The sequence below is a fragment of the Lepidothrix coronata genome, unplaced genomic scaffold (assembly GCF_001604755.1).
Source record: "Lepidothrix coronata isolate B3197 unplaced genomic scaffold, Lepidothrix_coronata-1.0 Scaffold73, whole genome shotgun sequence".
Lineage (NCBI taxonomy): Eukaryota > Metazoa > Chordata > Aves > Passeriformes > Pipridae > Lepidothrix > Lepidothrix coronata.
Genome location: NW_016690253.1, coordinates 4474002 through 4498902, shown reverse-complemented (window position 1 = coordinate 4498902; position 24901 = coordinate 4474002). Strand labels below are relative to the sequence as shown.

At 57.6% G+C, this 24901-nt stretch overlaps 1 protein-coding gene across 6 annotated transcripts in view; it reads left to right on the top strand.

Moving 5' to 3' along the window:
- Positions 1–24901, top strand: part of STARD8 (StAR related lipid transfer domain containing 8) — a 52867-nt gene that overhangs the window by 18218 nt on the left and 9748 nt on the right. For 3 of the 6 annotated variants that reach the window (XM_017819282.1, XM_017819278.1, XM_017819276.1), the window contains 2 exons: positions 23383–23454; positions 24816–24897. Coding sequence is in view for 4 of the 6 variants with exons in the window: in XM_017819278.1 (XP_017674767.1) it covers positions 23383–23454; positions 24816–24897 (154 nt within the window). In the remaining 2 variants the exon portion in view is untranslated. Of the gene's footprint in view, positions 1–1287; positions 1398–14525; positions 14672–21691; positions 21749–23382; positions 23455–24815; positions 24898–24901 lie in introns of those variants that run through there. The other 3 variants (XM_017819283.1, XM_017819279.1, XM_017819280.1) reach the window with 3 other exon arrangements.

Sequence of the window (24901 nt, the reverse complement as noted above, 5' to 3'; positions counted from 1 at the left end):
TTTCTAATGATCCCCTCCTCAAATTGCCACCTACCTTTCCTTGCCCTGTGTCTGTGCCCAGTGTTTGTCTCAGGCCTCCTGCCCAGGTTCCTGTTGCCTCTATCTCATGCTCTGCCTCCTCTGCCTCTCCCTCCATGCTCAGGCTGCTGCTTCCTGACCTCCAACCCTTTTGCCTCCCATTTCTCACAACAAAATTCCTCCTTCAAGTCCACTTTAAACATTTTTTTCCCCTCTTAGCCTTCTATTCTAAACGCTGCCTACCCTTTTCTTCTTCACCCTCTTGCAAATCACGTGTGGCTGGTCTCCTTTGGTGTGACATAGGTCTGGGGTCCAGAGCCAGGTTGTGAGGTGTGTGTGCCATGAAGAGGGTCCTCCTCACCCTGTGCTGTTGGAGGAGTAACTATGGAGCAGGTAAATCCCCTGCAGAGTGAGGGGGATTTCTGGGGACACGAGACCTTGAGAGCAGCCCTGCTGCCCCTCTCAGTGCCTCGCTGCTGCTCCCACCCTGCCTGTTCCATCCACGGGGTCTGATGGACAGGAGAGCTGGGGACAGCCAGGCATCTGTCCAGAAACTGTCCTGGGGCTCCTCTTTGTGGGGGGAACAGCCTGAGGGACATCGTGGGGGCTGAGCCCGGCGGGGAGGTGGCAGCTGTTGGTGTCACAGCCACTGGCTCCAGCCCACGGGCCAGGCCAGGCCCTGCAGTTGCTGCTGCCGGTCTGGGAGCAGAGAGAGGGGGGTGGCTGAGTGGAGGGGATGGGGGGCTGGGGCAGTGTGGGACACGGATGGGTCTGGGGTTGGACTGGACTCCCCACCCTCACAGGGAAGGATTTCTTTCCAATCTTCCATCTAACCCTACCATTCTCCCTTGTCCTAGCACTCCAGGCCCTTGTCCCAAGTCCCTCTCCAGCTCTCTTGGAGTCCCTTTAGACTCGAAGGGGCTCTCAGGTCTCCGTGAAGCCTTCTCTTCTCCAGGCTGAACATCCCCAGCTCTCCCTGCCTGTCTTCATGGCAGAGGGGTTCCAGCCCTGGACTATCTCACGTCCCTCCTCTGTCCCGGCTGTGGCCGAAGCGGCTCCTCCGCTCGGTTCGAGCGCAGCCCCCAGAGCTCCGGGAGTGGAGCGGGGCGGTCCCGGGGCGGGCGATCCCAGGCATTGGGAGGCGGATCCCGGGAATGGGTGGGGCGGATCCCGGCGGGGAGGATCCCGCACCTGCCGCGGCCGCGCTCACACCGACAACAGCCGGAGCTCGGCTGGCACCGCCCGAGCGCGCCCGCTGCCCACGGCGGGCACCGGGACCCTCCCGCTGCACCTCCGGCCTCCTCCCGCACCCATCCTCCTCCTCCTCCTCCTCCCCGCGGGTCCCCCGCGAGCGCGGCTGGACCAGGCACAGCCCGAAGGTAAATCAGGAACCTGCGGTTGTGTGCGGGGATTTGGGGGGAGAGGAGGGGGCGGATTTCGGTAGAGAGCATCCAGCATCTGCTAAACTTGCAGGCTTTGTTGCTGGTCTCGGGCTATGCTGTGCCTGGAACGTTGGCACACACGTATGAGAGAGAGTCCCTTCCTGAAATCACTTGCAGCTCTGTGTGTAACAGAATAAGTAGACGGGAGGTGATGCAGTGATACAGTGACTTCAAGTTGTGCCAAGGGAGGTTTAGTTGGATATTAGGAACAATTTCTTTCTGCAAAGGACTATCCAGCTCTGGCACAGAGTGCCCAAGGAGGCGATGGAGTCACTGTCCCTGGAGGGATTTAACAGCCATGTGGATGTGGCACTTTGGGACGTGGTCAGTGGTGGCCTTGGCAGTGCTGGGGGAACTGTTGGGCTCGGTGGTCTCAGAGGGCTTTTCCAACCTGAACAGTTCTGTGATTCACCTGTGGCTCTAGAGGGTGCTGCTCAGCCCCACTGCCTCCAGCAGCACCAGAATGCCTCCAGGTGGGATGTGGGTGGTCTGGACTGGTGTGCCTGCGTGGATGGACGTGGTGCCTGTACGAGGTGGCTGTTGCTGCTGCTGGGGATGATGAGAAGCTCGGAGCTGGTACTTGTCTCCTGACATGCTCGAGCTGTAACTGGATCCCCCTCTGTCGCTGCCAGGCTGAGTCATGGCAGTGTGTGGGATGAGGACCTGCTGCTGCTGTTGGAGCGGGTGTTCAGCCTGTCCAGCTCCTGCTCTGCCCCGCTGACCCGTGTGCTGCCAGGAGAGCTGGCCAGAGGTGTGAGGGGCTGCTTGAAGGGTTTGGGCTGCCTGGGTTTTCTCAGGGCTCCTCCTCACCCTCCTCTACCTGGCATTAGTGGCGATTAACCCAGTGACTGGGAAAGCACAGATTTGCCATCTGATCCAGAGAGTCAGTGAGTTCTTGGAAAAACTGTGCTGACATCAGAAGACTCCAGATCAGGCCCTCGTGCTGTGGTGGGGAAGGCTGGGCTCCACGTCCTGGCTTTCAGTGCCATGGGCACATGTTCCCAGCAGATCAACTCCTTTGGAGCCCTTTGTCATTGGTAGGGACAGATGGGTTTGCCGTGTGTGTGTCGTTTGTCACATTGTGACCCAATGCTGCTCTGGAGGAGGCTGCTTCCCCGGGGGCTGTTTGATCGTGCTGAGCTCAAACACCAGCTCTTTGTGTGTTTGGATTTGTGGTTTGTGCTCTGGAACAGCTCTGTGTGCTGAGGGCAGCAGAGCCTCTTCTACCAAAGGCCTTTGTACAGTCCCGGGGTGTCGGAGCACATATCATGAGTTATTGGCAGAAATCCACGTTCTTTCCATGTGCATACGTGAACTCTTATCAGTGGCTGTGCCTTTTTCTGTTTGCATTCTAACTGAAACCCAGCTGGGGAGGTGGCTGTGCAGCCGCTCTCCGCACGCGTGTGCCAGCAGGAGCAGGGGCCACAGACCTGCTCAGACCCTGTCAGCCTCTCTCCATTCTTACAGGGGAAAAATTAGCTCCCAGCCTTATCCCAAAGGCTTGCCAGCATTTTCCGTCTGTGGCAAAACACCAAGCCCCAGCGCAGGTATCAAAGCTGCTTCTGAGGAGCAGCTCACGTTCATGCCATGTGGTCACACTTCCTCTGAGAAATCCTTTTCTGATAAAAGACTGACTGCATAAATCCAGTCACGCTTCCTTTGAGCATTCCTTGTCTGCATCGCCTGCAGTGCCCAGAGCCCAGCGTGTGCAGGGGACAGGCTGCCAGCAGTTCAGTTTTGTAAGAGAACAAAATGTGGTTGTGCCCAAGGGCACGTCAGGACTTCCCCTTGGTTTTGTACTAATTTCAAAAAGATTTGAAGGTTCTCAAAGTCAACTGAAGTTGAGTGCAGGAACGAAAGGTTGCCCTTTCCCCGAGGGCATGCAGAGGTTGCTGCATGACTTTGGGCCAAAGGAACAATCTGGGAAGCTGGCTGGCACCAAGGGGTGTGGAGAGTGCTGAGGGTGCCTGGCCCCTCTGTGCTTCAGCCATAGGGAGCCAGAAGGAGTGGCTGGAGCCAGGTAATTCCCTGGCTTTGCTCTCCTGGGGAGTGGGGGAGATTATCCCCAGCAGAGAGGAGAACTGAGTCTTCATCCTTCAACTGATCTGTCTGTGAAGAGCCTGAGACAGTTTGCCTGTCACAGGGGTTTGGGCTTTGCCTTTGCTCTTGGTATGGGCTTTTGCATTTGGTGTCTGTGGAGTTTAATCCCCAAATTCAGGCAGCAGGGCTGCAGGGCAGGGAATGCCCTGGTGTGGTCACTGTGACCCTGAGTGCGTGGGGAGCTGGGGGTCCCATGGTACAGCAGGACCCCTGCCCTGTGCCAGTGCTCATCTACCTGGCCCGACAGAGCATCACTCAACATGGGGGTCTCCTTCCCTCCCCCAGCACCAGAGCAGAGATGTTGCTCAGTCCCTCTGGATTTGGTGACATTGATTGCCAGAGCCCAGAGATGAAAGCTGAGCTGATTTTGTGCATGTAAAAAAGGCTTTAGGAGCAGTGTGGCGGCTGTAAAAGCTGAGATGCCATTTTTCCTGCCAGGCCTTCCGTCTCATGCTGTGCCCATGTCCTGCCTTCCGTCTCATGCTGTGCCCATGTCCTGCCTTCAAGGTGAGAGGAGCCACCCAAGGGAGTAGCAGCCCCCCAAACCATGGGTGCTGCTGGCACTGCCCAGGGGAGTGGAAGTTTCTGCCAGGAAGTCAGGTTTTCTTGTTTCTCAACTTCCCTTCATGCACATGCTCTTCCAGCCCCGCTGGGATGTGTGATGGGAGTGTTCGGTGGGATTTAGCGCTGGAGGAAAGCTGTGTTGGAAAGCTGCCGGAGCTCCAGGGGCCGGTGGTCGGGGCTGAGGAGCGTCCGTGAACCTTTGTGCTGAGCTCTGAGCTCCAGAGGGGACCGGCAGTGGCTGCACATTCCAGCGAGGCCGGGGGTCTCCCTCCCGGTTAATGATTGAGCTGCAATGGCCCTTTGGTTCCTGCTGTTCAGAGAGGCACCTCGGGAACGATGTGAACCTTTCCAGGCTGCGGGGCTGGGCGTGGGGATTTAAAGAGACAGGGTCTGTCCCTGCATTTCTAGCAAGAGATTATTTTCCTGGTGCTGGGGGCGATGGCTTGTGGGGTTTTGTTGTCTGTTTGCCATCTGATTCCTTGAGTACATCACCTGCACGTTCCGTACGAGGGATCGTTGCTGGTGTGGAGCTGCACTGGCCTCGCTCTGCCCTGCTCCGTGCCCCTCCTTCTGTCCCCCGTGCTCCCCCTGGAGTGCCAGCCCTGAGCCCGTGGGATGTGACCGCTGCTGGGTCCCCATGTGTCCCTGTCTCTGGGTGCTGTGACATCCGTCAGTGGCCATCTACCCAGTCCACTCTCTTCCCTCCCCTTGGTTAATCATTGCCCGGGCACACTGGCCTGCGCAGGGCTGTTTGCCCAGCCCTTATCAGCACAGGGCACTTGTCACCCCTGCCAGTCACAGGCAGAGTAATAACTGCTGGTGCTGGGAGCAGCTTTAACAGCTCAGGGCACCTTCCCTGGGGCTCAGCCGATTGATATCCCATTGCACCGGAGACTCATGGAATACTGGGCTGGTTTGGGTTGGAAGGGACCTTAAAGACCATCCAGTTCCATGCCCCTGCCATGTCCAGCTTGAGTTCCTTTGCTGTCCCATGGCTGGGCTCAGCTGTCCCTTCTGTGTCTGTGTCACAGGTCCCACTGAGCTATCCTGATCTGTTGGGAATTGGACAGGGGTTACCAAAACCCGCTGGCCAGGCTGCCGTTGTGCATCACAGCTTGTGTGTGTGGGACAGAGCCCCCGAGCCCTGCAGCTGCAGGGTGGGGGTCCCTGCTCAGCCTGGTCCAGTGCCAGCTCTGCCCCTGCCTTGGGGGACCCAAGCAGGAGTGTGCAGTGTCACAGCCCAGGGGGCTGCAGAGGGCACGAGGCTGCTGAGGCCGTCTGGATGAATCCTGGGACAGCTGGCTGCTGGTGTGGGGAACTTCTGGATTTCATGGGTGCTGCAGCCAAGGCTTGGCCATGCCATTGCTTGACTGGGAGCAGCAGCTGGCAGCTCCTCCCGGGGTGTCCCAGCGCTGAACCCGAGGGGCCCAGTGCACCTCAGCCTGGGTGAGCCGGGGGATTTCCTGCCCTGCAGGCAGAGAGGACAAGAAAGCTGGCATTTAAAAGAAAAAAGAAATAGAAACTAAAAGGAGTGAAGAGGAGGCTTTGCTGTGACTGCTGGGCTAAGGCTGGGCTGGGATGGAGGGGGGAGCAGTTCCAGGGCTGTAGGTAGGGGTTTGTTCTTGGGGGCTCACAAGGGTCAGCTGGGGGCTGGTTCCCTCTGCTGCTCCTGGTAAAACTGGAACTGGCCACGGGCAGTGGCAGGCAGAGGTGTCACGAGGCTGTGGGACAGTGCCCACAGCAGTGACACAGAGAGCACTTGACCTCGTTTCCTCAGTGTCATTGGGCAAGAGCAGGACGTCTGGGCAGCCAGAGCCAGTGTTCCAGCTCTGTTTTCCCAGGCAGAGAATGGCCCCAAGGCCCCTGGACACCCTCCTGAGCAAATCCCAGGATGGCTGTTCCCTGGCGAGAGCCACTGGCACGAGCCCCCCGGGCATTGACATGCACCAGGAGCACCACGCTGGTGGCTGTGTGATTGATTTCTCCTGAGCTGAAGTCCTGGGAGCTGTGGTGCTGCTGTTGTGAAAGCAGAAAGGATGTAGGAAGCAGTGCTCCTTCCCCAGCTGAAAATAATGGGCTTCTAAAAAACAAACCCAAATGTTTGGAGGAGTTAACTGCTGTTCCCCAGGCACAGGGTGGCACTGGGAGTGCTGGGGAGTGCCACTGGTTTGTCCAGCAGATATTGTTGAGGACTTCAGCTGCTGAAGATGGAGATGTCCATCCTTGGAACTGCCAGCATCTGTTGGCCCTGTGCATGGTCTCCTCTCCCTTAGCACCTTCCCTGTGGGCATCTCCAGGGGCTGTAGGTACCAAAATGCCTCCTCGACCTCTGGCTTTCCCTGTACAGCTAGTCTCTGAAGAGCCAGAGGAACAGCCCTGTTCTTTGTTTGGCCTCTCACTGTTTGGCCATGGCAGAAGCATCCCTCTGCTCTGGAGCTGCCCCAGGCACTTGTTTCCCCTCGCTGGGATAACTGCAGCTCGGCAGGCTCTGCTCCACTGGGACTGGGCTGCTTGTGCTGGGAACCTCTGTACACAATGTGAAAAATCAGGGACAGGGCTGAAATCGCCTCCCTTCTCGAGGCAGGCGTGATCTCCTGCTGAACTCTGAGTCCTGGCTGCTGCTCCACATGGACACTCACTTCCCAGCCAAGTGGCAGCTGACCCCACGCTTCCCTTTCCCACGCCTGGCCTCACACCTCCACACGTCCCTGCTCCGAGTAATCCCAAACCACAGCAGGCACTGGGGGGGTTTGTCAGCAGCTGAATTGGATCAGACCACGTTGTGCCTCGAGGCTGAAAGCCTCGAGTGCCTGGTTTTTAAGGGGACTTTTAGAGAGGTGTTGGGGGTCAGTGACATGGGAAGAGCTTTGGCTGTGCCCGTGGCCTTGCTCCTGCCTTGGCTTCAGGAGAGGCTCTGCCTCAGCATCCTCCTCTGTGTGGGGAGAATGGAATCACCTTCTCTGACGCTGCCAGATCCTGGCACTGAGTTTATTTATTGTCCTGGCCCATGGAGGTTCCTCTCCAGCATCCCTGGCAGTGCCGAATGCCCATGGAAGGACCGGGGAGGGGGGGCTCTTCCCTCTCCACACTGGGCTGTTGGCTTTGGGCTGTTCTTGACTGTTCTGAGGCAGCTGCCTCTCCCCATCCTCCATTTCCTGGACTTATCTTTTTTCTTTCTTGTGCCTTGTGTTGGGACACTGGTGTCAGGGCAATCTTGGTGCTTCTTAAGCCTCCATATGTTGCCCTGCTGGGCTGGAGCAGCTGCAGCGCTGGGCCAGCACAGGGCAGGAGCTGCAGGGGGCTGTGGGAGGCTGCATGACTGGGGTACCCCCTCCCTGCCCTCTTTGGGAAGCTGGGGAGCCACATTTCCAGCTGCTGGAGATCCCAGCACACCTTCTGAGGGACGCTCAGAGGGGAGGGGGCACTGATGCCCCCCACCCAGGGCCCTCGAAGAAGGGATGGGGAGGGGAGCTCAGGTGCAGCCCCCCAGCACCCCTGGCTGCAGGGCAGGACCTCCAGCAATGCCAACAGCTGTGTGAGTCCCTCTCTGCCCCATGGCTCTGGGAATGGAGCCAGTGCTTCTGTGGAATCAAGTGTGGGTTCCCACCTATGAGCCCTTTTTGAGGGTCCTGTGCTTTCCTCGCCAGATGGAGAATTTGTGTTTGGATTCTGGATTTTGTGCCATTTTTGCTCAGGACCTGGCGATGCTGCAGGACCTGCCTATGGCAGGAGGCTGCTCTCTTGTCACTAGTCTGGAGCCCAGACACTTTGAAATTCCCTGAGGCACATGGGCGCTGTGTTTGCAGCAGGGACTGAAGGGGTTAAAGTTGCTTTGCAGTGTAATTTTTTTTTTATAAAGCCATTTCCTTCATGTCCAGAGACAGTTTATTTTCTTCAGGACGCAGGGAGGTGCCTTTTCTTTAAGGCATTTCCTGTAAGCAAGTTTATATTTGGCCTGGGGAGGGTGGGGAGAGGAGGTGGGTGCTGGGGAGGGTCTGTGGCTGAGCCGGGTGACCTCAGCTTTTGGCTCCTTGTCCCGAATTGTGGAGGTGGCAGCTGTGGGAGCTGCGGGAATGGCTGGCTGTCACAGCAGGAGGAGTGGGGTCCTGGGGGTCCCGTGTGTGCCCCCGGCACTGCTGCCCCGTGGTGGGGCTGAGCTAGCATCTGCAGGGTGTGCAGGATGCTTTCAGACCATCCCTTCCACTACCTTTAAGGTGATGAACGTAAGGGCTGCTGGACCCCATATCCTACTGCTCAGTCTGATTCTTTTTCCTCCCCCAGGATGGCTTTGATGTCCCTTGGAAAGACAAACAGTCAAACAAATGTGGTAATGTAGCAGATCATCAAAGTTCACTGTGCCCCCACTGTCTGTGGTGCACATTTAACTCCTGTGGATATTTGATCAGACCTTGATCCTGGTGCAGGGGCTGCAGCCCCAGGCAGTGTTGGGGCTCGAGCTGTTCCCCCCTTGTTCCCCGTGCCAGGTTTCTTCTCCTCCATTTTGTTTTCTTTTTATTACCGTGATTTCCTAACATCGGAAGAGGCGAGTTATGAAACCGGAGTTATCCAAACACGTCTTGTTTGAAGATAGCGTTTCATCCAGCAGATGCAGCTTCCTGCCCTGTAAATGGTTCCCATTGTTCCACCTTGGCTCCCGGCCCCGGCAGTGCTGGGGTGTCGCTCTGCTCCGGCAGCCCGGGGAGTGGGGTTCCCAGCCATGGAATGGCTGCACTGGGAGCACTGGTGTTCTGTACACAGCCTCTGAAAGGGCTGGGGAGGCTCCCTGGGGCTGCCTGGGTCAGAGGCACTGAGCAGGGTGTGGGCTCTGCTCCGGCTGCTCCAGCCATGGATGCTCAGGTTTTCCAGTCTGTGTCCGCTCTTCCCACAGGGTTCTGTCTGGGGGGAACCAGGTGATGCCATTTCTATTCATAGTCATCCAGGTGTGTACTCCAAATGCCCACCTTGATGACACTCACCCCTGGGATCCCAGGTGTTTGAAAAGGGATTCAGAGCATGAGGCTGTGACCAGAGTCCTGCTGCTGACCCGGAGCTGGGACGCAGCACAGAGCAGTGACATCATGGCACTGCTGCCAGCACTGCTCCTGCAAACATCACCTGCAAACATCACCTGCAAACTGGGACCATTGTGTGCTGGGCCAGGACAAAGGTAGCTCTGGTCTGATGGCTGCTGTCCGGGTGGCAGCAGGTGGGGAACAGGGAGTGGATAAAAGGTGGTGCTGGTTGGTGTGGTGAGCTGTGTCCAGCACAAAAGAACCAGCACAATTTAAATTTTTGATTTTATTTTTTTTTAATGTTCAAATGCAGGAAGAGGGTTTGGAGATGACCCTCAGGTGCTGCTGAGGCATTGGGAAGAATTTCTCCCTGTGAGGGCAGTGAGGCCCTGGCACACGTTGTCCAGAGAAGCTGCGGCTGCTCCATCCCTGGAAGTGTCCAAGGCCAGGTTGGACGGGGCTTGGAGCAACCTGGGCTAGTGGAAGGTGTCCCTGCCCATGGCAGGGGGTGGGATGAGATGAGCTTTAAGGTCCCTTTCAACTCAAACCATTCTGTGATTCCATGATTCTATGATCCCTGTGGTGGTGGCAGGAATGTGGTGTGGGATTGAAGTGGTAACAAAGAGGACAGTCAGAGCATACTGGTGAGCCAGAGCTTGGTGCTTCACACTCCTCCCTGGGCACACGGGTGCTGTCAGCCTGGCCCTGAGCAGTGGCAGCTGCTCCAGCTGGCTGTGGGTGGCTGGAGCATCCTGGGCACAGAAAGGCGCAGCAAGAGCAGACTGGGACCCGCTGAGTTTTGGGTGGATCACCTTCCTCCGCCTGTGAGAGAAGCTGGGTGTGCCCAGACCTCTCCCTGTGATGGAAGAAGCCATGCTGGGGGTCACGCTGTCCCCAGAGCCTTGGCACCATTGTCCTGCTGCTGCTGCCTCTCCTCTCCTGCTCTCCACGGCTTTCCCACCTGCTTGAGCAGCAGGGATTGTTTTTTAATTAATTTTTTGTTCCTGTGAATGCTGTTGCAGGCTGGGGAGCTGCAGCTGTCGGCTCATTAATGGAGTTGTGCAGAAGCGTGGCCGGAAGCGGTGCCGGGCCCTGGCTGAGCTCCGTGGTTTGACGCTTTTCCTTCCTGCCCTTCTCAGAGACACAAATCCGTGCAAGCCCTTTGCTGCACTGAGACAGCCCCACCTTGGCCCCTGCTCCTCTTCTACTTTGGGATGGCCCTTCTCAGTTTGAGGGGTGGGCTGAGGTCCCCCAGGTCTGTGTTCCTATGGCCACAGCCGTTAGAGAAGGCAGGGGATAACGAGATCAGGAGTTTCAATGATTAGTGTTTGATAAGGTTCACTGATATTTTATCTGTGGTCTTCATGGAGAAGAGGAAATGTGGTGTGTTAAGAACATCTGTCTTGGCAGGGCCAGGTCCCCCCAAGTGCCCGGTGCTGGCTTGGGATGGGACCCAAATCCTCAGAGATCCCAGTTTCTCCTTACTGTCAGTGCCTGTGGAGATCTGGGCTGTCCTTGGGCTGCTCTTCACCTGTGCTGGCAGAACCAGTCACCTGCCTGGCTGCTTCACGTGGGAGTTACCTGCTCTCAGGTGGTTCGTGCCGCTCCTTGAGCAGGAGCTGTGCCGTGAAGGGCTTCTGGCAGCACGGAGGGATGTGCCTGAACGTTGTGTAAGGCTGTGTTCCATGGGTTACTGAGAGCTTGTGTTTCTTGGCCAGGTTCCTCAGCCCATCAGGGCACTGAATGGCTTTGTCAGTGCTTTCCCTGTTTTTCCAGCACTGCTCCCCTTCATCTCCAGCTCTGCTGGGATCTGGGCTGGGGATGGGCACAGAGGCGCTTTGCAGTGGCAGTGGGAGGAGATGCCGTGTCCCACAGCCTTCTCTGGGAATGCTCTGGAGACCCAGGGAGAGCAAAGATCAGCTCCTCCGGCCCTGCTCAGTGGTCTGGGCCCAGAGGCACCTCGTGACGCTCCGCAGTCCTGCGGGCAGGTGGGAATGACACGCTGGGTGAGCAGCCGGCGGGGAGAGCAGCGAGTCCTTGTGCGCGGCCGTCACGGGCCAGTGTCACCCGTCACGTGCTGGGCACGGCAGGGTTGGTTCCCGGCCCCGTGCCTGTGGCTGTGGCTCACTCAGGTGGGCATTGGGTGAGCAGCCGTGCAGCACGTGTCCGGGACTGGGACTCGGGGCATTTGGGCACAAGTGTGGGCTGCCTCGGATGGGGCTGGTCAGCGAGCAGCCGTGGGGGCTGGGGGGCAGGAGCCGCTCGTCCCCAAAGGTGCTGAGCTTGCTGAGCTGTGCTGGGCCTGGGGTCCCTTCCAAAAACACGCGTGTGAGTCAAAAGTTAGTGGCTCATAAAAATAGACATGGCAGAGTTCTAGAAGGGTGTGAGCTGATTGATTGACCACAAACACATCAGTCTGCAGTGCTGAGGGAGAGCTTTGCTGAGGCAAAGGCTTCCTCAGAAACACCAGTGGGGCAACCGCTGCACACTGGTGGGACTGGGAAGGAACTCTTACTTGGGAAGAGATGAGCATTTTAGAGTGTTGTTCTGAAGGACACAACACTGGCTGCTTGGGACACTTACACGTGTAAAATACTGCTGTGCCCAGTGTTAGACTGAGACAGCCCTGGGTGTCTCTGGGGTGGGCAGCCCCTCTGAGGTGCAAGACCTGCCAGGGTCCCTCTGTGGCACATGGACAGACAGGCTTCAAGCCCTGTGGAGGCTCCTCCTGCCTGGTTTTCCATTAGCCAAAGCGCTCTGGGACATCACTCCTTCCTCCTGAAGCTGTGGGAAAAGAGGGGCTTCCCTGCATGCACGGCCACTGAGGTGGAGGTTTGGTTGGAGAGGTTCCTCCCTGTGTGATCACAGTGGGTGTTCCAGAATGACTGTCATTAGGGCAAGGTGTTCCTTGTATCACCCCTGGAAAGCACTGGATGTGGGCTGGAGCCTTTGCCAGCCCTGGCATCATCCTGCCATCAGGAGGGGATCTGTCTCCCCCGAGCAGCTGCTCTGTCCTCACCATGTCTGGCTGTGAGCTCCAGCAAAGCTGTTGTGCTGTCAGGGCTGGGCAAGAAAACCCCAAGTGGGTCTTGCTGTGACAAATCTTTTCCTTACAGAGGGGGTTTCACATGGAAGGGAAGCTGGAACAAACATGCCCGTTCCTGCCAAAGGCACTGCTCTGCCAGTAAGAGGCTTCTGTTTTCTATTGCAAGAGGTTGGTGTGTGGAATTGGGTCTTCCTGCTGCTGCCTGACCCCTGGGCTTCTCCTTGGCCTGACCCCAGAGCTGTTCCTCTGCTCCTGACCCTGCTGTTGGCAGCCACTGCTCCGGCTCCGATGCCTTCGGCATCATAACTTCCCATGAGCCGGAATAGCTGTGTGAGGGGGTGGGAGCTCCTGTGCCTGTAAATCCCTCAGAAGGCTGGGAAGCGCTTGGTTAATTAACCAAACTGAGGAAAAATTGTTTGAACCATCTCTTTTCCTCATTGTTTACAGCAAAGGCCTGGGATTCATGACCTTCAGCCACAGATCAGCCCAGTTCCCTTTGTGCATCCTTGGGTCCTCCCTGGCCCTTCACTGTGTCCTGTGAGGCTTTGCTTGCCTCAGCTCCTCAGAAATACCGTGTTTGATGTGAAGGCCTCTGTTTTGACCTGTGTCCTGGCGCAGGGTGGGCTTGGCTGTGGGAAGGGGCACAGGGACAGCTGGCAGAGACAGCTGTGCTGGATTCACTGGTGGGAGACAGACAGATGGGACCATATAAACTGCCTCTGCCATCCCCATGGTTGGTCTTCCACTGGGATTCAACATCTTGACTGTCAGGCCACTGTATGAGTCTCTAACATTGCTTGAGGCCAGCTTTTGTATCCTGTTTTGTAATATTCCCTGACATTCCCCACATTCCTGGCAAGAAGACTTCTGTATTTTTTGAAATGTTCCTTTGTCTCTTTGCAAAACTATGACATCCTTTAAGACTTCTCCAAAAGGCCGTTGTCCTGCTGTCCCAGCATCTCCTGTTGGCTCATAAAGAATGGGGAGCCTTGAACTTCAAATCCAGCCTCAACAGTGTCTCCTTCCAGTGGAGAGAAAGGGAAAAAAGAGCGAGGCAGGTTGTGGGCTCCTGTTTGGCTCGGTGACCTCCCTAACCTGAGATCTGTGCTGTTTCTTCCACCCTTGTCCTCAGGTGTCACTGCCCCCCACGTTTTTGTGATGACACTGGGGCTGTTGTCTGAGCTTCCATTGCCTGTTTGGACAGCGTGGTCTGGAGGGGCCTGTGTCTGGAGAAGGCAGAAGGCATCACAGTGGCCCTCGGGTCCCTGTCCTGCCTCTTCCTGCTCTCTTCTGTCTGACCTGCCGGGTGTAAGGAAGCTGGAGGGTGGGCGGGATGTTTTCCAATGCCGTATCCCTGGATAGGGATGAGAGACCTATCATGTTTCTCACTGGGAATCAGAAACAAGGCGAGATGATGCTCAGCTGAGGGGATCTCACAGCTCGTTCTGGGAATGATTTGTGCCACAGCACCGGCTGGGGAAGTGCAGTCTCGCAGGAAATGTGCTTTTCATTGTGGAGACTAATCCCGTGTCAGCCACAGCTTCTCACTTGGACTCTGCTGACCCCTCTGCTTTGGGCTGCCCGAGAGGTAAGCACTGCTGCATGGGGAAGGAGCATTCCCAGGGCAGGTGGAGCAAACTGGGCAGAGCATAAACTGAGACGTTGTAGGGAATTGGGCAATTAGGTCTGGATATCTTGGATTGCAGGCACCCTGTTGTTGTCCCTGAACCATCTTTTTGAGCTTTTAGTCCTCTTTGGTACCTTGAGGAACTGGGAAATTTATGATGGATCAGCCTTGGGTTTCTCTTTTCCCAGCCTTCTCATCCCTGGCAGAGAGAAAGATGTGTTCCTGGGCAGCGCTGGCAGCCGAGAGGAGCCTCAGCTGGAGATCACAGTCTGTGGCTTGAGTAGTCCATGTCTGATGGGGTGGAAAAGGGGGCTTTGGGGTGCCCATCCCTCTCCTCCCTCCTGGAGTACTGCCGGGCAGTGCCACGCTCCCGTCCAGCCCCGCTCCCAGCGCCTGGGGCTGGCACGATGCCGCCCTGCGGGAAGCTTCACTCCCAGTCCCTCATTTTTTCCAGCTGGAATTGAACGCTGCAGCTCGCCGGGCTGGACCGGCACCCTGTGCAGGGCAGGACACGCCGGGTGTCCGTGCGGGGCTGTCCCGGAGCTGGGAGGGCTCAGCGAGCCCCGGCGCTCCGGATGGAGCCCTCCCCGCCGCTCCCACCCCCGCCTGGGCGGCTCAGCCCTGCGCGGCCGGGATGTCCTGTTTGCTCGTGACGAGGAGCGGGGCAGCGGGGGCACATCGCGGGGCTCGGCACCGCGGGGAAAGGTCGCAGCTCGCCCGGGGGAAGGTCTCTAACCACCGGCGGGCAGCGCTGGGTGGCCAAGGAGGGGATGAAGGAGGCCGGGGGTCATGCTGATACTTTTTTCTGCATTTGATCCACGGTTTCAAATGAACAAAGCCGGGATTAACAGCTCCTGCCATGGTGAGTCTGCTCGTGTCCAGGCTCTGTGTTTGGATTGGGAGGCTCCAGCCAGCAAACGCTCTCAGGGGAGGTGGGAAAGGCTGTAAAATGACCTTTTCTCTTGTCAGAGATTTCTTGGAAGCAGCATTTCCTCTGCAGCAGGGTGGTTCACTCTGGCTTTTGCACAGCGGGCGAGGGAAGGGTTCAGAGGTGTCGGTTGTGTTGTTTTTAAATTGAGGGGGTTTTTTATCTTTTCCTGACAAACGGCTTTTCCTTTACCTTTTTTCCCCCTTGAAGTGCTCTGTAGCTACTGCCCTGCGTGTGCCTGAGAGAGGCTGCAGGGGGTGTGCAGGGAGCCCTGTGCGTGGCTGTGTGGGAGAGGGATGAGGGGGCAATGGAAGTGACAGAGCACGGGCTGGCCTCGGTCACACTGTGTGGGGCTTTTCCTCCCCCTTCTGCTCCCCAGGGAAGGTACAGCCTTGGTAATATTTGGGTTTATTTCTGACAGAGGCAGCTGAGCCGGTGAGAGCACAGTGAGTGCCATGTGCCAGCTCCTCTTGATCTCCGGGTTTTTTTCCTGAGCCCAAGCCAAAATGCCTTTCTGTGAGCCTGACCCCCTCCTTCTGCCAGGCAGTGAGGGTGGTGGGATGGCAGCTGGCATGACTGGGAGCACGATGGTGCCGGTACCAGCTGTGCTGTGGGATGTGGCATCACCTGCTGACACCAGTTTGCTTACTTAAAAGCAGTATTAAAAAGAGGAGAGGAGGGAATAAGAAGGGAACAGCTTTGGAGCTGTGGTGTGGGGAGGAAAATGCCCCCTGGAGTCGGGTGAGTGAAGCCTGAGTGGTGCCAGTGGACACTGGGCGCAGCAGGAGGGGGTCCCGATGGGAGAGCCCCACGGGCAGGTGACAGTCCTGTCTTGGCACACACAGACCTGTGTCCACCTGAGAAATGTTCTGTGGCTGCTTTGTGAAGCTCAGGGTTTGGGTTTTTTGTTGTTTATGCCGTGCTGTGTGGCTCTGTCTGGAGGAGTGCCCGGAGGTGTCCCTGCATGGGCTCTGTCCCTGCACCTCCTCTGTGCCAGCAGTGGGCTGAGGGGGGGCCTTGTGCTTGGCTGTGCACCCACAACTCCCTGGGGTTAAAACCCTGAATTTTGCCAGTGAGGAGCACTGGCTCCCCCCAGATGGCAGGGACCAGTTGATAAACCAATGCCAAGGCTGGTGGCCAGTGGCCACGGGCAGGAGGGAGGTGGCTTTGGAGTCACACTGCAGTGGGGAATGGGAGAGGCAGGGGAAGGAGGCAGGTTATTGCACAGAGCTGGAAACATTTGATTTGGGGTTATTTTTGTATTGTAGCCTTTAAAAAGGGAAGAAGAGAGCCCCAAAGTAACGCTTAGTGCCTCTGCTGGGAATTCAGTGCCCATTTCTTCCCGTGGAGGCACATTTCTGCTCCAGGGCTGTGGCAGTGCCCACTGGCCAGGTGTGACAGCCGTGGTTTGGGGCCCCTGTCCCTGGGAGCTTGCAGGGCTCCCACAAAAGCCACCAGAGCCTGAACATTCCTCAGCTGGGTTTGTGATTCTGTACAGTATGGAAAAAGCTGCAGCAAGACCACGAGGGAATGCTGCTCTGTGGGTTCCTCTGGTAACACACACGTGTTTGTGCTAAATAAATGCATAACAGTAGGAGGGAAGTCCCTCAGGTATTAAGTGAGTAACTGTGTTTTGGTGCCTGGATTCAGCAGTAGGAGCTGAGGGTTGCTCCTCAAGGTGGGATGCAGGAGAGCAGCTGCAGCAGGAGATGCAAATGCACATCTGCTGTGGGTGCTGCGACTGGAACTGAGAGCTCCCTGCAAAGCCAGAGCTACTGCTGGCTCTGTTTTTTTAGCAGAACTGTTGGTGTTTTCCTTTGCCTTGGTCTTCCTTGGCCTTTGGTGGTGGCTGGTGTTGGGTCTCGTGCTGCCTGTGGTGTGAGTGCTATGCTGAAAGCAGCGCTGGGACGCAGCACTCTGGGTGTTGATCTCAGCTGTGCTGGAGGCAGGATAGGCTGTGGGGGGTTGTGCTGTCTGTGCTGGGTCTAACACTCCTTCAAGCAGTGAAAACTGGACTTTTGTTTTTGTCCATGTTAAGAAATGTGGGATGCAATCCCTCCTCACGGGGAGGTGAGGTTAGGCCAGTACCTGCAGTGGGGGATCCGTGCCGGAGCTCTGGCACCACTGGCTGCCCCGGAGGGACGGCGTCCACTAGTCCAAACAAAGTGTGTGTGAGATCCATGGGATGGTCAACAGGAAAACAGCAGGGCAATTTTAGAAAGGGTGGGATACAGGATGGGCAAGATGGATTATTTTTTTCAGCATCTGAGTAGCTGTTTCCATCTTGCTCCTTGTGGGCGTTCCATCCCTGGAAGTGTCCAAGGCCAGTTTGGACAGGGCTTGAAGCAAACTGGTCTAGTGGAAGGGGGGGTGGGAGGGGTCCAGATGATTTCTAGGTCCCTTCCAAACCAAACTATTTGGGGACTCTCTTCTGGATTTCTCTTTCTGGGCTCAGCAAACACCAGCCAGGAAGGGAATAATGAACCAGTGCCAAAGACAAGGCAGGAATTCACCCCAAGGATAGATCTGACAGAGACGGCCAGCGGCTGTGCCGGCGCTGATGGAGACCTTCTTGGGGTGGTGCAGGGGGTGGGCTGGAGCCAGGGATCCTCTCTGCCATGACATTGCTTTGCTGTTGTCTTTTCAGAGATGGAAGGCCAGGTTCCTCCTGGGTTTCCCTTGGACATGGGAGGCTGTTGCTGCTGCACTCCCCAGCACAGGGGGATGGTCCTGCCCTCTCGGTTGTTCCTCTGGGGTCAGAGCAGCTGCAGAAATGCAGGTGGAGAAGGCAAGGACAGATCAGGGTCCTCACCTTCCTGGCCCTTTGTTTCTGTTCCTCTCTCTTTCCATCCCTTGTTCCCCCCAGACATCTGCTCTGCAGCCGCAGCACTCGGGTGGGCCGTGTAACCCCTGAGCTGCCGCAGCACTCCTGCTCCTGGGCTCTGCGGAGCCGAGGGCTGGGAGGAGGTGTCCTGTGGGAGCAGGAATCTGGAATATCCTGTGGGACACTCCCACAGCCATCATGGCAGTGCCAGGTCCATCTCTGCCTCACCACTGCATCCTGCTGCCACATCCACTGAATGGTGTGTCCCACATCCCTCTGGATCCTTCCCTCCTGGAAGGATCCTTCCCTGTGTCCCTGAGTGTGGCATCTGCTGTTCAACCCTGCCCTGTGGGGTCTGTCAAGGTGTGTTGGTGTGAAGAAGGGACATGGGCTAGTGGTGGCCTTGGCAGTGCTGAACTTGATGATCTTCAGGGGCTTTCTGAGCCTAAACCATTCCATCATCCTAAGCCTCAGGTGTTTGGGGCTGATGTAGCTGCTTCAGTGCTTTCTTCTCACCTTTAATAGAAACAGCACAGGTTGCAAGCCTGAAATTAAGTTGCTCCAAGTGATGTTTGGGGAAACAGTGGTGTTCCTTGTGCATGTGGCATGCAGCTCCTGTCCCAGGTGCCAACCTGGGAGGGCAGGAGCTGCTTTTTGGCTGGACAGGGTGCTCCAGCAGCACCTGGGTTTCCTCGGAGCTGCGTTCCTGCAGGCAGCACCAGGCTCTGGGGCTTTGGGTGCAAAGGGCTGGTCTGAGCTTTCAGAACACAATAAAGCAGACCCAAGGCTGCTGTTGGGCTCGTTTGAGGAGAGGAAACCAGAGCTGCCTCATCCCTGCAGCCGATAAGGGCGGTTACAGGCAGCCCTGGAGCTGAGCCAAGGGGCAAGGGGGGCAGAGATAAGGTGGGGGGAGCGCTCTGGGGGCTGCAGTGGTGCTGCTGAGGGCCTACACACCCATCCTGCATGGATTCTGATCCAGATCTGATCCAGAAACACAATGAGTCTCCCGGCCCCGTGGTGGCCAGAGGGATTCCTGCCCAGGTTGTACCAGCTGGTGCTTGGGTACTGGCCCCCATGCAGACACCATCAGAAATTTCTTTGATGCCTCTGGAAATGTTTTTCCCCCTGGATGTCCCTAGTGTTCATCTGCCCCACACAGCAGCTGTCTGGGACTGAAGCTGGGTGGCAGAGGGCTCTGGTGCCCCCGCAGTGCCGTCCACCTTGCCAGGTGCCAGCCCCAGGGAGTGTTGCCCTTGGACCAGACATTTCAGGGCTAGAGGTGATGCTTCTGGTTGGTGACATAGATTCCTAGTTGGTGACATAGAAAGGAGCAGTTCCCCAAACTTATGGGACCTATTTGCTGCGTGAAGGTTAATTATGGAAACACGCCGTGTCTGGGAGAACATCCAACAGCATTCCTCATTCCTGCCCGTGTGCCCTGTCCATGTCTGTGCTGGCAGCTCTGAAGTCTCTGCCCTTTGCTGGATGGTGCTGGGAGCTGGAAACAGATAACTGGTGTTCATTGTGCCATGTGCCAAGCTGCCCATGGACAGGGGTGCCCATGGACAGGAGATGCCCATGGCTGGGGAATGCCCGTGGCTGTGTGAAGCTCTGTCTGCCTCGTGCTCCGAGAGCTCAGCTTGGTGGACACAGAGCCCAGTGCCAGGGGAGCAGTGTGGGGTTTCCTCCCAAGCACACTGGGAGGGGACAGGTGTCTCCAGTGGGCACGGAGGGTCTGGGTTTGGCCCTTGGCTGTGTTTGAGTGATGCCCCTCAGGGAGGCAGCCCCGATTTCTGCAGGCACAGCACTGGGGGCTGCAGGCAGAGTCAGTCCCTCTTTCCCTGGTCGTGCTGGCCCCAATACCTTCAGCAGCAGTAGGATACATACACCTTTCTCATGGGAAACCTGCTTCAGCTCCTCACATTTTCAAGCAGTGAAGGCACATGCCCCTGGTTTGGGAGAGGCCTTGGGAGTTTCTGTCATTCCTGTAAAAGGCAGGCGAGAACTTCTGCTTCCAGCTGGGAAGGGAAGTCCCTGTTGTATGCAGAGATTTATTTTCAAGTGGGATGGAAAGAAATCTCACCAAAAAGAAAGAAAAACCAGCAATTTCCCCCCACTGGTGCTGGAGTTGGAGCTTCCCCCGCAGTGCCAGGCAGCTGTTTCCAGCTTTCCATGAGGTAACGTGAGGGCGATTTCGTGGCAGGGTTTTCTCCTCACACACTAATTGACTGTGTGGGATGTTTTGTGGGGATTTGGAGCCTTGCTGTGGGAAGCTGGGAGCCTGGGCTGGGATTTCTCCCTTCTTAGTTTTGATTGTTAAAGGGAAAGTGCAGAGCCAGGGTTCTGGGAAGTGGCTTTCCTGCCTGTAATTCGACTGGCTCCGGTGTTCCAGGTTGCTGGTTTTACAGTTTTATGATCCCGGGCTTTTCCCTGTCCACGCCTGTTCCAGGCCAGGGTGGGGTGGATGGAACTCCAAAAGCACTCAGGGCAGAGATGTCAGACTCCAGGCACCCCACAGCCAGAACCATTCCTGTTGGAGCCATCAGTGGGTTATGTCCAGGGAAATGCTGTGGTGCAGTGACTGCAGGAAGGGGATTGGGGAATTTTGTCCTTTTTTTCCACTTCCATGTTGGTTTTTATCCCTTTCTTCTGGCACAATGGGAGCCTCTTCTCTTCCTTTGTTTTTACTTTCTGCCCCTTGCCCGGGTGTGCTGGGGGGTTCCGGGGGTTCTGGGTTCCCTGCCTTGGGGGGACCAGGTGAGTGACCCCAGGCTGGGGGAGCTGGGCCCACTTGGGGCATTTCTGATGGGCCACAGTGGCCCCTGGGCCATAGCCTGTGCCCCTTGCCGGGTGCAGGGGAGGGGAGAGCAGCTGTGGGTGCCTTTTCTTGGGAAATGCCATCTAGCCTCAGCAGGTGCCAGAGAAGGGCAGAGCCTTTGCCTGGGGGGATTCTCTGGTGGCTCATGGGGGTTGTGCACCATTGGGAGCCTTTTCCAGTGAGGGCATTGGTGCTGGTTCACCCCATGGGGTTGTCCAGGTGTTTCCCGAGGGCTCATCTCCCATGGAGAGCTTCCTCGGGAGCCTGAGGCATATTGGGATCACTGGTGTATCTTCCCTGCCTGCGGTCAGGAAGCTGGTGGGATTTATCCTGTTTCCCATGGATGTGTGGGCTCTGCTGGGCGTGTTTCCTTGCCTGTCTGCCAGTGCCTGTCCCTGCTCCTCCCGCGATGCAACTTGAATGGGATCATTTCCGGCTCATTTAAACTGCAGATCTCAAAGATACTGAGCTGCTACAAGCTCCTGGAAATTGTTTGCTGACCAGAGGAGGCGAGGAGACCCTCTTTGTGCCCTGCTGAGGGTGGGTGGAGTGTTCGATGAGCCTGTATTAGACATCAGAGAATCCCCATGTCCCCACTGGAAACCCGTTTCTGTGGCTGCTGCCGGGGCTCAGGCTGAGGCAGTGGAGGGTCTCCGGGCACCATTCCCTGGGGTCAGGCTGGATTCCCATGGGAGGCTGCAGCCAGGGATGAGTTCTGGGCTCAGGTTCCATCCCCCTGCCCTGGCAGTGAGGCTGCCAGGAGGTGGCAGGGAGGGCTGGGAACACGGCTGAAATGGGTAACCCTGTGCCCGCTGTCCGGCTGTGCCCCCGCGGCAGGAGCGTTTGCCTGCCCGACCTTTCCTGCGCCTCCCTGGGAAAGCACGTCCGTGGGAAGGGCGGGAGGAGGAGGAAGCTGGCTGCTGCCTCCCTCTGGGACGGGACACTTGAAAAGCTTTTCTGTGCCAGAGCTTCGACGTGGGGAGGGCTCAGCCTGGGCCGAGCAGAGCACCCTGCCCATGGGGGGATGCTCGCTGTTCGAGGGGCTCGGGGGGGGATGCAGGACCTGAGCAGGCAGAGCCCGGGACCCGGCTCCCAAAGAGGGGGAGGAGAGGGGAGGTGCGGGGCCCTGGCCGCCCGCCAGCCCCGCGCGGGGGAGGCAGCAGAGGGGAAGGAAATGTCGTGCTCTGACTCCGCGTTTCCAGCGGAGCGATGGGCGGCCGAGCCAGTCCCACGCGGAACATCCTGTCCCGGCTGCTCCGGCTGCTCCCGGCCCCGCCGCCGCGGCCACGCGGGGTGTCCCCGGGCTCGGCATGTCCCCATCGGTGCTCAGCCATGCTCTTCTACCAGCTCAGCCCCACCGTGGGCTTGGGTAAGCTCGGCTGGGCTCTGCTCCTGCTGTCCTTCCCTCCGCCAGCCTCTCCATGGGAGATGCCAGACCCATCCTTGGGGCAGGATCCGTGGGGCAGGTGGGAGGCTGGTGTTTCTGCTCGTGGCTGGGGGCACCCGGAGCTGCAGCCACTGGCTGGGGTGGCCCCATGGAACATCCACTGGGAGCAAAGGGGGAGCAGAGATGAGAAGGAACAAAGGCTGGCAGGTCCATTGGCAGGGCTGTGGGAAATGCCTGTCCCTGAGTCCTGCCCGCCCCATGGGTATGGGAGGGATCTGCTTCCAGAGCTGGCATGGCCAAAGAGATTCACAGGGACCACCAGCCTTGGTGCCCTCCTGCTGGACAGCAACAGCCACAGGGTGCCCTCCCCAGGGAGTGTCAGGTCTTTGGGAGGGATGCAGGGCTCCACATGGAGCAGCTGCCCCGGGACAGCGCCAGGGCTGAGTTCTCCACTGGGATTGCTGGGGCTGAGCCCTGTCGGGGCAGGAGGGGTCAGCCCCGGGTTTTGGCTGGGCTTGCACCACGACCAGGGACAGCTGTGTGGTTTGGACCTAGATGCAGATGCTCGTTCCAAAAGTTCTTCCCAAAACTTCCCAAGTATTTGGGTCCAGGGTTTTGGCTTGGTCCTGTCCTGAATTGAGCTGCTTGTTTAGAGCTTTTTTTTTTCCCCTACTGTAGATTTGGACTGGGGAATGTAAAATGGAGCCAGAGCTCTGGGTTGAGGCAGTGGGTGGATGGGGATGGAATTGGGGTATTCCAGTGCTGGGTGGATCCAGCCTCAGCCCACTCTGTGCCTGGTGGTGCCTCTGGGAGAGATGGGACAGACTCCGAAGATGCCAAGGCATTTTCTACCCTTGAGGTCAAACATTGTCACCCTCAGCAGTAAAAATGCCATTGGACCAGCGGTGCCAACATCTAGCAATGACTTGCTGTGGCTGCACGAGTTTTGAGCTGTTTTCCCTCAAGTTCTCTAAATTTGAGGAATTTCCCAGGAAACAGTGCTGCTTGCTGGATGAGTTCATCCAGGTGATGGCTGATGCCTGTGTGAGGGGTGGGAACTGGCTGGGTGAGGGGGGTAGAACCCCATCAGGGGTTTGGTGCCCATTGGAACAAACACCAGCTTGAAACAAGAGGCAGGGAGGGCCAGGCGGTGGGGAGGAGGTGGGGAGGAAGGCCTCCTTTGGCAGGATTTTCTGGAGGATGTTTGCAGAAGTGACCAGCCCTGAGCTTTGATGAGCTCTGAACTCATTATTACAAATAAAGATCTTCCTCTCCTGCCTGGTCAAGAACTGTATTTGGTTGGTGGGTTCAGAAACAAAACATTTCACTGGAAGGTTAAAATTGTGTCTTGTGGCCCCGTCATTCCTGTCATTTCCTGATCTTTGCCTGGTGCTGTTGGAGAGGTGCAGCTGAGCTGTGTCTGCCCGAGCCCCCTCTCTGTGCCTGGCATTGCTGCCCGCGGGACCCCTGGCTCCTGGTTCCACAGCTGGGCATCTCCTCTGCTCTGTGCACGTGGAACAGGGGCTTGGTGCTGGGCGTCTGGGGGAGTGGGCTGTGATCCAGGGAGCATTGCTGCTGCCACCGGGTGCTCAAGCCTGTTCTTTGCTTTCTTCCAGAAGTCGAAGCCAAGAGAGCCTGTGACTGGCTGCGGGCAGCAGGATTCCCCCAGTATGCCCAGCTGTATGAAGGTGAGAGCTGCCTCCTCCCACTGACCTCTGCTCTGTACCTGGGCTCAGAGCCCATATCTCATCCATATTCCGAGAAGAGCTGCAGGGAGAGCACCCACAGCTCCAGGAAGAGGAGGGGATGGAGAGGATTGTTCACTGATTATATGATCGTGTGTAAAACTTGGCCGTGCCCTTGACTGTGGCCTGGAGAGCCAGCCACAATTGACTTTCCTGCATTCCTGAACTTTTCCCCTTCAGGCAGGGCTACAAGGAGTCCCAGGGTGGCTGACCCAGCCAAGGGCAACCAGGCTTTGGAGAGCCATCAGCTCGGGAGAGGTTCACTGAGTGTTTGCCGTGGGTGGGAGTGCAGGGGCAGCCAGTGTAGGTAACGTGGAGAGCAAACACATTCTCCCTCCTTTCCTCCTTCCCTCCCTCCCTGCTGACCATCCTGCGGCCCCTGCCCTGCTCCCGCTTGCCCTCTCTGAGTGCTCGGTGAGCCCAGCCCGGTGCAGATCCGGTCCCCAGGGCTCCCCAGGTGTGGGGCAGGGGCAGACCCCCAGCATTCCCGCTCCCGGCTCTGTGCCAGGTGCCCAGGGGGGGTCACAGGGTGGCTGTGCCAGTGGGCCTCGCCTTAGGCTCAGCTGTGTTTACTTGGAAGCCACAGTGGGCCCCTGGTCCTGGCCAGGGGGTCGATGTGGAGCGGTGCTGCAGCTGGCCCTGCTGGCCGGACAATAGCGGGAAGCAGGATCCTGTGGGATCCAGGGGCCATGGCCATTGTTCGGCCGGGCACTTCCACTGGCCCCGCAGCAGCAGCCCCCGGGGATGGCTTTACGGGCTGCCTGTTTGCTGCTGCTGTCTATTTTGGGGGGCAGGCCCCACGTGCAAGGACAGGCTGGGTTCCTGCCGGGAGACCCCCAGCGCCAGGTCCTGGTCCCGGGCCGTGCTCACAGCTGGGCACTGAGGAACGGTGCTGCCGCTGGAGCCCGGGAATGAACCCACCCCTTTCCAGCCTCTCTCCACAGAACTTCCCACATCCTCCAAGTGTTTCCCTCTGTTTCCCTTCCCTTGGTGATTGCACTCCATGGCTTAATGAACAGCTGGTTTGAGACTCTTGGGGTTGAGGGTCCAGATCCCACATGCATGATCCCAGCAGAGCAGGGAACTGGATGGATGCCATCAGGCACCTCATCACCCTCACCTAACACACCTGGGAGCTGTGCCCAGGGACCCTGGGCATGCACCACCTCTGAGTGATCTCCAGCCACTCAGGTCTCTCCTTCTCTTGCTCCTTGCAGCCTTTCCCTCCTCCCATGCCTCCTGCTGCCTGATGGAGCAGCTGGCTCGGGAGCGGCCGCTGATGTGCCTCTTGCTTTCCTCCCCAGACTCCTTGTTCCCTCTTGACATCGGTGCTGTGAAGAAGGACCACAGCTTCCTGGACCAGGATTCCCTCAAATCCCTGTGCAGGTAA